The sequence below is a fragment of the Plectropomus leopardus genome, chromosome 18, assembly GCF_026936395.1.
Source record: "Plectropomus leopardus strain MGB_pleo_1.0 chromosome 18, ASM2693639v1, whole genome shotgun sequence".
Classification (NCBI taxonomy): Eukaryota; Metazoa; Chordata; class Actinopteri; order Perciformes; family Serranidae; genus Plectropomus; species Plectropomus leopardus.
The window spans coordinates 2188063-2201783 of record NC_142193.1 but is presented as its reverse complement, the minus strand read 5'-3'; the positions used below and the strand labels follow the sequence as shown (position 1 = coordinate 2201783).

At 38.5% G+C, this 13721-nt stretch overlaps 1 protein-coding gene across 1 annotated transcript; it reads left to right on the top strand.

Moving 5' to 3' along the window:
- Positions 1–6717: 6717 nt before the first annotated feature.
- On the top strand, positions 6718–9764 carry LOC121965528 (transmembrane protein 238). The gene is made up of 2 exons (XM_088069424.1): positions 6718–7359; positions 9568–9764. The coding sequence occupies exon 1, from the start codon at positions 6826–6828 to the stop codon at positions 7345–7347; it is 522 nt and encodes a 173-aa protein (XP_087925550.1). The 5' UTR covers positions 6718–6825; the 3' UTR covers positions 7348–7359; positions 9568–9764.
- Positions 9765–13721: the final 3957 nt, after the last annotated feature.

Genomic DNA, 13721 nt, shown 5'->3' with positions numbered 1-13721 from the left:
ACTTGCGTGCATCTTGTTTTGCAGTAAAAAAACAGAACATAGAAAAAAGTTATGGATTGAGCCATGGCTGAAGTCCTGTTGTTGCCCGCCATGTTTTTGAGCTGTACATGTACGCAATATCCGTTCAGTGACGCTTCCCGGTCTCCTCGCTCTCAATGGCTATTTTCCGTTGGGGCCGACAGTATTAAATAACAAACATGTTTGATATTTACAAATTAAGATCGGAGAGGCTGTGGCACAGTTGGTAACAGTAAGATATTTAGATAACTCATCACACTTAACGATTACGTGGGCAGATAATCAGTTCCGACCAGCCCTAAATCGGGAACGCTCCATCATTGGCCAAAAATCGTCCAGTTGTCCTCTAGAGTATACCAGCCTTTAGAAATCAAATGGGGGCAAAAAGGGATTAACATAAAGCGGGCATGTCTGTAAAGAGAAGACTAATGAGTGCCCACAGAAACCATATTCATTCAGATATCTTGGGGTCAGAGGTCAAGGGACCCCTGTTAAATGGCAATGCTGTTTTTACATTACCAAAATTTAGCCTAACTTCGAGGCATGATTTTGCCCCCTTACTGAGAAGCAAGCATGGCTGGTACCACTGGACTAAACTACCGTACTACTAAACAAAACTACAATGAAAAACAAAACAACAAATCAGAGACAGTCCTTCTGCCTACAGCTGGGAGCAGAGCGCCGTGTTCTTGCAGTACTCATGTCAATATCAATCTATACACGTAAGCTATGTCGGAAACCGCTCGCTCACTCACTCACTTACTCACTATTCTCAGTGTAGTGTATATTAAATGGTGAACTATATAGGATGTAACTGAATGAGATTTCGGACAGTATGATGAAATTTTCTTTCTTCAGAAAAATTGTGGTATACGGGAGTAAAATGTAGGGTACATCGATGTACACTCAAATTTGCTCTGCATTGTGGGAATTTCATAGTGCAATTTTTAGTGGATGAAATTAAACACTGAGAATACAAACAAAATGGTGACACACTATGCCTTGATAGGGAACGGTTTGGAGCACAGCTCTAATCAATCAAGAGAGCAATGGCTGACTGGGAAACTCCAACACTCGACCGACCAATGGGATCATTCCAGCTCTCACTCGGGGACAAACTGCCATATTTTTCGGGCTGGTCTGGTTTTGCTGCGGTCCAGCAAACAACACACCAAGAAATTACACGGTTGCACTCAGTGACGTGTTCCCACTTTAAAATGAACGTCATCACTGGAGTTTATTTGGACTCAGTTCCACAGACACCATCCTGCTGCCCCAAATACTAATCAGAAAAGTGGATTCATTCGCTGATAAAAGTAGTTCCCAACAAATGCAACATTTGCCGCTGTTTTAGTAATGTTTGGTAAAAACTACAGTGACCAGCTGTTTAAGAAACTCATTAAGCCATTTAATAGCAGTCTACAGACATGCTAGCATCTCTGCCAGACTGGACTTAGGCACAGTGTTGCTCTGAGCTAAATGCTAATGTCAGGATGCAGTTTTCCAGCAGCGGTCGAAGCACAGAGAGCGAACAGTTTTGTCTTTGGTCTTTTCATGGGATTGTGTTTAGTAAATTCTGCATTATTCCAAAACTGTCTGCACACATCAGACTGTGTGATGTGTGGTGTGTGTTTCCTCCAGTGTGGCCATGGTCTCCACAGCAGTCACCATCTCCACCATGAATCCGTCCCCTCAGGATGGGGAGGACACAGATGCCTTCACACCGCTCCGCCCTGTGCAGGAGCCAGAGTTGCCTCTCTGTCAGGGCGGTCTGGCTCCGTCCTGCTGGCTCCTCTACTTTAAACCCATCATGGCTGTCAGTGTCGGCATGCTGCTGTTTGGATCAGGCACGGCCCTGTCCCTGCTCTATTACACCCATGTGGGCGATGTCTCATACCTGCTGGGGCCCCTGTTCCTCTCTGTGGGTCTGATGTTCCTGGTCACCGGCCTGATCTGGATCCCAGTGCTCAAACAGAGTCTGGAGTAAAACACACTCACCGAGGTCAACCAGGGCAAGGGGATCAAAGAGGGGCCCAAATACTGCTGAGGGGACACAAACGGGGCCCCTGAGCCACCTGCTGTGGAGCCGGTGTGTGCTCACACTCTGCGATGGTGCAGACTTGCATTATGGGAGTTATGAATCCAGTGTTGACACGTAGTGTAGCTGTCAGTATGTCTCTGCAGCCTCAATTTCCATGCATTCATAACCCTTTGAAACCCTTTTTTCAAATTGGTTTGATTTCCTGCAAAAATATGGGGAGACGGCAATGAGCAATTTACCACGACATAGTCCAAAAATTAGCAAGAAATTTGTAAAACATTGCAAGAAAATAACCTGAAACAAGCAACAACAAAAAAAAAAGAAATGAAATGGTTAAAAAACAAACAAGAAAGAAAAAAGGGTGCTGAAAATACAAATGAATTCATGTATGCATTTTTTTCCTGTAAATAATTTTAAATATAAAATTTGAAAAATTATGAATTAAGATGTGCGGACATTTCATTTTATTTTCTCCCTTTTTTGTCAAAAACACATTTTCAGGTAATTTTCTTGTTCCTTTAACTTAAAATTTGCAAGTTACTCACTGCCTTTTCTCATGTTTTTAAAAGAAATTAAACCAAATTGCTTACATTTAACGGTTTAAACAGCTTGTAAAAGGCATCTGAATGCTTTGACCAGCTCAAAGGATTCGTTTTAATATGTCTATCTCAATAATTAGACTTTAATACCAACTTTAAGGGCAGACTTATGACCTTCCTCTTTGATAAAGCTTGTAATTAGTTAGGCTGACATAGGTTAATCTTCCGGGGTACTTTCTATGATACACTGAGCTCCTTTTTCCTTCTCTTGCTCCCTCCATCTGAAAACGCTCATGTGTGTTTACTGCATTACGCTAACTCCGTTGCCCCTCTGGAGCATTCCTGCTCCCTTGTTCTCTAGTTTTCCTGGATCCTGGCTGCAGTCTTGGCTGCAGTCTTGGCTGTGCCTGATCATTGTGATGCTGTGACCCTGCCTTTGGTTGTGCTCGTGCTGTGGCTGCACTGATGCTGTACCCTCGACTCGCCCTGATTGTGGTCTTGGTTTTGCCATTGCTGTGGTCCTCGTCTGAAGGGCCTGGTCTCCTGCTTCTTCCTTTTTTCCCCCCTGTTTCAGAGGTTCTTTTTCGGGAGTTTTTCCTCGGGTGATGTGAGGGTCTAAGGACAGAGGGATGTCGTACACTGTAAAGCCCTCTGAGGCAAACCATGTTTTGTGATAATGGGCTCTATAAATAAAATTGACTTGACTTGGATTATGTTTCACTTGCAGTCTGACATTTTCCCCTTTGTTCAATCAGTCGATGTCATTTTCAGTCAGGGCCGTAGCCAGCTGACCTGCCGTCAAAAAAAAGTCTCAAATTTTATTTTATTGTTTTGTTTTTTGGATTCTTCATTATGATTTATGTAGCTGACTGTTGTGTCATAATGTGTGAACAGTTTATCCTCCGATGGTCTGTGTCCTGTAAAAATCGTGCATCTCCTAGTTGTCAACTTTTCTTGAGTTAAGAAAATCAGTCATATTCATCTTTGTGACTGTGGGGGTTTTTTTTAGTATTGTTTTTTTTTTGTTTGTTTTTACAGTGGTGTAACATAACAAAGTATTATTACTTTGTTACAGTACTTAAGTATTTTTTGGTAGTCTTTGTACTTGACTTAAGTTTTCATATTTCTGTTTTACTGGACAGATGATTTAAGATATTGAAGTGAAGGAAAACTGTGTTTTGTTCTTTTATCCTTTAAGTAAAAAATAAAATAAAAATTGTTCTTCTTCAAGTGTAATTTGTTTTTAAAGGTGGTGTATGTTTAATAAATAAATTTTAATATTCTTGAAATTCTGACTGCCTGTTTTTTTTTATTACCAGCATTTACTTGTACTTTTACTTTTATTACTTAAGTACATTTAATATGATTATTATATTATTTCTGATACATAAGTACAGTAAGTTTCAGTTACTTTAAGACTTTTACTCAAGTCATTGTGATGATTCTGCTCTGGTTTTGGTTTTGTTGTATGTTTTTGGATGTGTGCTCTCTCTCACTCCCCTTCTGTTGTCCTGCAGGGCATGTGTGTGGCAGGAGGTGTGTGTGGCTCCTCCGGCAGCAGCTCCCTGCCTCCACTGCCTGCTGCTTCGTTTTCGTTTTTTTCTTTTGTACGATAAATTCTTTTCCTACTTACCTACCAGCATCAGTCACCACTTTAGGGTTATAAACAAAAAACAAAACCTGAAAGCAACATTCTTATAGGTGATTTAACTTCTACCAAAGTCACTTTCTGGTATCATATCTGTTCTTTTACCCAAGTGTGGCCTCCAGGTACTTCATCCACCACATTTTTTTAGATGAACCGTTTATTTAGCTAAAGAAAGAATAGAAAGAATGATCTCATCGCAATAACAAACAATTCAACCTTATCTTTAAATAGTTTTCACTGTGCACATCACCAGGAATTCAATTCTGCTGAGATAACAATAAATATGTGTGTGTGTGTGTGTGTGTGTGTGTGTGTGTGTGTGTGTGTGTGTGTGTGTGTGTATATGTTCATTATTATGAGCCCCTTTTGCCTAAACTTAACCATGTACTGATGCAGTGTAATCCCACCATGTGCTGGTGTTGACATCACGGTAGCGGCATCCCACAAGTCAACAGCAGAAGCAGAAGGAACATAAAAATAAACCTGAACACTATAACTGAGCTAAAGATACTGTTTATGGAGAAAGAACATGCTACTTTCAGATGGTTAAATAAACACACGTTAATTTGATCCTGAAACATTATTGCTGTTCCTAAAAGCTGAAAACAACAGGAGGGTTAAAGGAAGCTAATACTGTCATCAACTTTTGATACTTCAAACACTAATTTCAGCGGTGTAGGGCAGTACTTCTCTGTGGGATGTGAATGAATGCTTTTACTTACTGGGAAAATCTCATATATTGTGTGTTCGTTTGTCAATCATTTTTTGAAAAAATATGTCACACAGGCTGTCCTATACGGGTCATTCTCTGCAGCCCATCTGTCTCGTCGTGGCCTTGTTGGTCGGTTATTGCCTGTGAGCCTGTGAGCTCATGTTGGCTGCTGGTGGGCTGCTTAAATCCTTTACAACAGATTACTGAGGCAGAGAAACTCTATTGAACATCAATCTCTGATGGTTCTCAGATCAACATGGCCTCTCCTACACACACACACACACGCACACACACACACACAGACACACACACACACACACACACACACACACACACACACAGACACACACTGCAGCTCTGTGCTGTGGCTCTGGGCCAAAGAGCAGCTAACGAAGTGATGTGACCTAATGTAACCTGCAGCACATTCATTTGTCTGTGTGCAGTATGCAAATACAATAGGAAGTGTCCTGTAAGATAATAGCTCTGTTTGTCAATAAAAGACACTCACAGTGTGTTTATATGATGTTAGAAAAAGTCAAATTATTGTGTTTGTTAGCCTAAAATTGGACTTTTAAAATACAAGTAAACGTGTTAGTCCGACTGAAATCGAACCTTATCGAATTTCTTTTAAAATCAGACTACCAGATAATTCAACTGGAAGTCGAGCTATTCCGTCATGTAAACACGTCAGTCAGACTTTAACTGGACTCAGCATTCTGGGCCTGCTCCTACTCACTGCGCCTGCCTCCCTCTGTGTTTAGGGACCAATCATTATTCATGAGGGGGGAAGGGGTCAGGCATTAAAATATATATATAAGCACTGAGGACTGTGTTTCATATTTTGGCTTAGGTGAGTGTTTTATATTTATTTTAAATAAAAAAGTCACACCCCAGCCACCCCCCTGCTCTGATGAAAGCACACACCCACAACACTGGCACGGAAGCTAAATGATGTCCTGCTGTGGACAAGGCCGCAGCAGGACATACTTTAGCCACCCAAAAAAATCAGTATCAGTGTAAGTGTGAGCAATATTTGAATATCGTCTCCTCTTAAGCTTCCACAGCAGCTGATGGAGGCAGCAGTGAGCAGCAGCTCTGCTGTTCAGTCGAGTAAAATGACTCCAAATGAAATGTTTTTCTCAGTGGAGTTTTTGGTATTTTTGATATAACCGCTTCAAATCCCCATCAGTAAGAGCTGTCTGACAGCAAGGTAAAGCACTGAAAACATTCTAAATATTGCATACACTTAAACTGATATTGATGATACTGATGATACTGATACTGGAAGTGGCTTAAACTAATCAATGAAGGCAGAGTTTACTCAGAACCTTTTGATCATATGTACGCTGCGCAGTGGTTTTCTACCCTGAAGTTACTGTAAATAAACAATAACTTCTTTTCAATAATAAAAAAAATTGAAAATTATATTAATTCAAGCTTGATTTTGAAAAGAGTGTTTTGTGCAGAGCAACAGGTGTGTGTGCAATATTAAAGCAGGTCCTATACCTGTTTATTTCTATTGATTATTATTGTTATTCATGTGCTCACTTATTTATTTCATTCTCTGTCTTTAATTGTAATTGTACCTTGGCAGCACTTGTCAAATGTCATGCCAGTAATGAAACCTGAGTTGATATTGAGAGAGCAGCAGAGGGAGGGACAGAGAGGAGCAGCTCACCGGGCAGGTGGAGCAGGGAGCCCCTCCTCCTGCAGGGGGCAGCCCGCCCCTCCTTTGAGCAGCTCCGGCTGCTCCTCACCTGACTCACCTGACTCACCTTACCGCCGCTCGGTAAGTCAATGTGCGGACACAAAGGCTCCTGTTAACCCGCTCTGTCTGTCAGAGTCCGCAGACTCACGGGACGCTGACATGGAGCCGGTGTACCGGGGTCTGGGCCGCTGCGTGTGCTGTTTCTGGCTCGCGGTGGCCTTTGACATTGTGGGACTGGCGGTGCTGCTCCTCGGGGTGTTCGTTAACGTCTTCTTCTATGACCTGCTCATCTACGCCGGCGCCATCGTCATCTTCCTCAGCCTCATCTGGTGGGTGTTCTGGTACTCCGGGAACATCGAGGTGCCCCCGGCCGAGCTCGAGGATGATGTGGGCTTACTGAAGAAGGACAAGGGCGGTCTGAGCGCTGTCAGTGGGGCGGTGAGGCGCCTGTCCAGCCGCGTGTCCAGCGGCATCAGGAACTCGTTCCGGAGGAACGGAGCACCGGCCAGTGGCCGCGCGGCCCGCGCACACAGGTCAGCCGGAGGGCCGCACGCCGACCAGGTGGCTGTTGCTATGGCAACGATGACCCCACGGGAGGATACCCCGCACACAACTGTCTCCTCAGTGGCTGGCTGTGACGTAGAAATGCCGCACACAACGACAGAGACTTCACCTACATGATGTCGCCCACAGGTGAGCAACACCTGCCAACCCTATTTTGAAAGGCAAATTACTTATGTTATGTTGTCTGTGTTACATAATATAATATAATATAATATAATATAACATAATGTAATATAACATAATGTAATATAACATAATATAATATAATATAATATAATATAACATAATGTAATATAACATAATGTAATATAATCTATCGCATCTCATCCCATCTCATTCATTAATTGTCTTCGACAGGTCCCCAGACTATATATTATATTATAGCCTATTATAGCCTATTATATTAGGCTAGGCTATATTATATTATGGGGTTTATATACTAAGGGGTAAATCCAGATAATGCGGGACATCAGGTAAAATGGGACAAATAAGGTTTTACATCTTGGGCTCCCTTAAATGTTAACAGCCAGTCAATAAACATGTTATGGTATTGTTATTACAAATGTGCTTCATATGAAACAATCATTTTGATTGATCTGGGATAGCTAGTATGGGCACACCAATAATTCAAAAATCCAATGGTCAGTGACTGTTCATGGAAAACCATGTGGCATGCTGATTATCTCACGTTGTAGGATGTTTTATTAATCATTTGAGTTTTAATCAAAACATTTTCATAATACTTTAGTTTTTATGCATTCAGTTAAATGGTTGGGGGGGCATTTCAGGTTAAATGGGACATTTTCTGGTGAAACCAACATGAATTAGGCTACCAGGTGCCATAAAATCACGAGTTATGTGATTGTGTGCCAAACTGTCACATTAAGCACATTTTTGGTATTTTTGTCACCTTAAAAATATTAAAGATGATGCAGTGAGTCCATGTCAGCCACAGTAATCCATAATTATCCATGGGCCTAATTCTTACACTCATGTAAGTACACATACATGTCTACTGTCGACATTATGGCACCAAAACAAAGAAAAAGGAAAAGCATGGCGGAAAAGTTGGACCATATTTTTTAATGAATATCTACAGGTTACAGGAATGATTTCATGAATTAATGACTGAACTGATGAATTGATTCAACTATTAAAAAAAACAGAGGCAGAACAACAGAACGGCAGAATGACTGCAGGAAGCACTGACAGCAAGAGAGCACAGCTGGTACGTGTTTGTTGATACTGTGGAAAATGAGTATCAAAACCAGTTCAAATATTCAGAAACAACATGTTTAGATTTATTGATATTTTTAACAACACTAGTCTTAACATGTAGTTAACAGTAGCCAGAGCTTTAGGATTTAAACAATGCTGAGGCCAAATTACCCCATTTCCCCATACTGATTATACACACACACACACACACACACACACACACACATATATATATATATATATATATTCAGAATGATCTTTATTTGCACATTAAAACCAGCTGTGACATTACTTTCAGATGCAACTTTTCAGAACTCTGAGCAAATTGGTGCGGATTCTTTCAAAAACATGGGAAAAAAGGCATTAAGCAACGTCATAACAAATGTTCAGCAAACTGCAAGAAATAAGTAGATTTAGAAAAATATTTTTTAAAAACTGAGGGGAAATGTCTAAGGAAATTTTAAAATAGCAAGACTGACTGAAATAATATGACTGAAATAATTACATGTTTAAAACTATTTAACCAAATGATTTTGAAAGCCCTTTTCCCCCAAGTCTTGTTTGCCTCTTTTAACTTTCTTTTTAAATCTTTTTTTGTTTTATTTTGTTTTTTTGTTTGTTTCTGTTTAAATACCTTTTAAGGTAACTTTCTTGTACTTTCTTGCAAATTTGGGGGATTTTTCTTCTTTCATTGCTCATTGCCTTCTTCCCATGTTTTTGAAAGAAATGCCAGAAAGCTTAGCTTTCAACAGATTAATATTGGAGAATACCAGAACAATGAAATAGCCTTGTCTTAACGAGGACGTTCTCCTGGCTGAGTGTGACTTTGTTTTTCTTCAGTGTGATGTCATTTAAATGTGGAACTAAAGGCACTACCTGTGTCTGTGGCAGTGAAAACGGTTATCTCTGGTTAAATCATTAACTCTGGTTCACTGCTCACCTAAAGACCAGCCCTTAGTTTAAACAATAGCAGGCTAACCTGAAACTTCCCTGAAAACCTCATCAGCTGCAAACTGACTGCTAATTGTCAACTCAAATACAACCCTCATCTCCACTCTGTGTTTATGCTTTCATAAAAATAATATTAATAGTAATGCATCATCCATGTTGTGTCCACAGAGACGTGAGAGAGCCTGTCCCGCAGTCCTGCAGTGTCTTCAGCTGACTCCTGTTGATGCTCAACTTTTTTTTACCGTTGTGTTTTTTTTAATAGGAAATTCTTAATAATTGATAATATCTGGAATGCGTATTGTCATCTTTATTAAATATGTTACTAATATGTATATTTTCCTAATAAATGTTATGTTTTAAATCACCATGGCTGCTTTGATTCAGTCTGTTGTAGATTAATACAAATAATTTTAGGACAGGCTTGCAACAATTTATAATGACAATTGTTACAAATAAGCCAATCTCATATAAAATTCTTGGTTATATACACATCATACAACCTATAAATGGCATATTTTTATCATTGTTTGTCGGAGCTATCCGGGACTTTTGGTCACATTTGAGATATTTTCAGTGATACTTGTACCTGGTTTAATTAGTGTATATATGTGTGTGTGTGTGTGTCTATGAATGCTTTGTGTGACTTAACCGTCTTGGTGTGATGTCGTAAACACCACTTCTGTTCTCAGGTCTCCTACCTGAAAGAGCTTTGAATTTCAATGAGACTTCTCACAATTAATGCATCACTGCATCATGAGTTAACCCTTTAACAGTCACACTAAGGAATGTCTTTGCAAAAAATATACAACATAGAACGTAGACCAAACAAAATGCATACATTGATGAAGAGAAAAACATTTTTCCAGTATAATGCATGGTAAAAAAAAAGGCCACTCTAATATTATTATATTAGAGTGGCCTTAATTTTATTTTAATTTTATTTTCAGATTTCTATTGAAATCTGAAAATAAAATTAATTTCATACAACAAACATATGAAAATAGATCAACAAAAAAAGATACAAATAAAAATTAATCTACAAAAAATCTGTATAAAATATATGGCAAAAGAACAAATTGTCAATGTTTTATAGTAAAAACAAACAAAAATGAAAGTAACTTCATCAAATAAACAAACAAACAAAAAATACAAATAATAATGAATCCATTTACAAAATCTGTTTAAAAGCTATGGTAGAAGAAGAAAAAAAGTCTGTTTAGTATAATAGATATAGAATTTGATAGAATATTCAAAATACTAAAATGCATTGTATAAAAACATCTAAAATTTGATTGCAAAAAATGTCAACCGTGTGGTTTTAATGCCTGCTGAAGGTTAATGAGGTGTGCCAGATTACTTAATAGCATGATACCTGTTTGTATGTTGTACATGCAATTAAATGAACAGATCTTACATTATGTTTTATTATCCAGGAATATATGACATGAGCAGGGTTACAAGAGGGAATTTTATTTTTTTATTGTTAAGGTGATACTTTCATTTGATTGTATGCACATTGAAAATAATAAAAACAGTTGATCACACAAAAAAGATTACATTTGAGAGAGACTTTAAAATTTCAAGTTTTTAAAATAATTTATTAATACACATACAAATTCTCACAGTTGTCGTGTCAGCAGTCAGTCATAGCTGCTAATGACAAGTACACACAGGAGTCTGTTCACCTGAAGCACATTAGTCACCAGAACCACAAAACATATGGTACTATTTTTTGTAGCCTCAAATAAAAATAATTTCATTCAAACATTCTTAACTTTTATTTGAATGTAGTAAAAAGCTAAATCAAAACATTAGAATATGCAAAAACACACCCTTCAGGTAGCTGATAAAGCCGGAGCAGCCTGTGATAACAGCAGTAAAACTGTTTGGGTCAGACCACCAGCTCATGTGGATCCATCCAGCTCCATGCTGTGACCCTTAACCCCCCCTGTTTATGATTTGTATTTTATGTAATTGTTTATGTGGGGACAAACTGAATATATATATATATATATATATATAATGTCAATAAATGTGCACATAGTGCTAAGTTAGTTTTGATGATCAGAAAACTGCAGTAAAAAAAAAAGAAAAGAGGTGTAGCTGGCAGCAGGCTTCCTCGTTCCCACCCATGGTGATAACAAGCGTCAGTTTGTAACCTTTGGAACCAGATGGTTTTATTATGCTGCTGTTTCCTCTGACTGTAGCTGTGCTCTGCTTTAGCTGTCTCTACCTGCATTATTGACTCTACAGGTATTCTGCAAAGAAGCTCATTCAGCCACATTCACTGTTGAAGAGAAAGATTTAATTTTGAATTTCATGATTCACTGTGACAACTTATTTTATTAGTTCTAAGACTGGGTATAAAAAGGCACCCAGTTTGCAATTTTGGCTCTGAAAACATTCTGACAATGGTACAATTTTAGTAATGTTTCAGCTGCAAGTTTCTTTTAGTTCCCACAATACTTTTTCTTAAATTTAAGGTCCTCTATAAACATTATAAAAATGTTAAAAAGTTCATATAAGTTTGTGCAAATAAACTAAAAACATTAGATGTTTATTCCCTTCAATAGCCATAAACCCACCAAAATGCATACGAATTATCAGTATGGTAAAATTGATTGTTGATCCAATCAGGATTGCCCTCCTCAGCAGGACAACAGAAATCCACTCTTAACTCAACAACTGTGTTCTCTGATGCATCCTACAGAAGACAGCTTCTGACCATCATCAGCCTCAGTGTTCACCTGCTGTCAGCTGACAGGCAGGAAAAGCCTCTCAAAGGCTGGGATTAACCAAATGCATAAAATGAGCAATTAATCTTGCTGTAAAAACAGATAACAAAAAAACCCACATATTCTTTGTATTTTACCTTCTTACGATCATGCAAGTCTATTAAAGCCCAGAATATATTTGATCTAACAGTGAATTATTCAGAGCAAAGAGTCCCACCATCTATTCCATCTGCTTCTATTCTAAAGCTGCAGTGCAGGATTTGAAAATATACGTTTGGTGACTCCTAGTGGTGCTAGAAAAATGTGCTCTCTGAATTGGAGTAAATAGCCTATACCTCAGATTTTACTGATACATATTTGATGCAGTCCATCAATCTCTCATCTAGAAAATGTCACCACTTCCTTTGTTTGTTTTGAAACATTCTGTGGGAATAAATTTGGACTGACACGACTGCAAACATAGATAGAGTCTGTTTTAAAGGGGAAATACACTATTTAAAAAAGAAAATTCATACATGTTATTCCTTAGGACTTAAACAGTCCCAAAATATCAATAAACAGGGGCGTCAGGTGGATCAGTGGATAAAGCAGGCACCCCATAAACAAAGGCAATGTCTTTGCTGCAGCGGCCGCAAGTTCAAATTCAGCTTGCAGCCCTTTGTTGCATGCCATCCCCTCTCTCTTCCTCTTTCATGCTATCAGTCTTTTGTCCTGTCTAATAAAGGCAAAAATGCCAAAAAAAAAATCTTTAAGAAAAAAAAATCAATAAACACAAACAACTCTCCCAAAATCCAAATGCCTCAGTGCCAAAACTCAAACTTGTGATGTCATCAGGTATAAAGTCTGGAGCTGCTCTGCAGACAATGGATGGTTAAAGATGCTCCAGATGACACTGATGGATATGGGGACATTTATGCTTTAGAACTGATAACACAACTAAATAAAGCTCAAAAAGAAAAACATTCTGTGGAATCATAAAATCAGGCTCCCATTTATTGTCTATGGAGCAGCTCCAGACTATATATCCAAGTTGAGACTTCCTTCTCTGGTTTCTAGCTTTGACAGAGAGTAGGTCATGTACAAACTTTCATAGACCATGAAAATAACAATGGAATTCTTCAATTAGGTCGTGTTCCCCTTTAAACAACTTTAACAAATGGTATTTGACAATTAAACAGCCCTACCCTTATTAATGGTTGTTCAGTTGTTCATTCAGCAGATTGTTTAAACGAATCCTCCAAATTTGTTCATTACAAAAATATGTACATTGTTAATACTCCATCTATTAGGCACGCATTGAGCCCCTAAAATCACGAAGGGTGTCCTTTGTAAAAAAAAATCTTATGTGCACAAAACAGTTATCTTGAGTGCACTCTACCATGTGCACGCTAGGCAGGCCAATTATCACAGTATATCTTGTGCGCACAAGATAATGAAGTTGTTACCACAAGTTAATATAATATGCTTGTTCCCACAAGTTATTATCTTGTGCATACAAGATAAAAATAAAAAGTTACTATATTATGGGTATAAAATAATTATATGGTGTGGACAAAATATTATTTTGTGAGAACAAGTTAATTATCT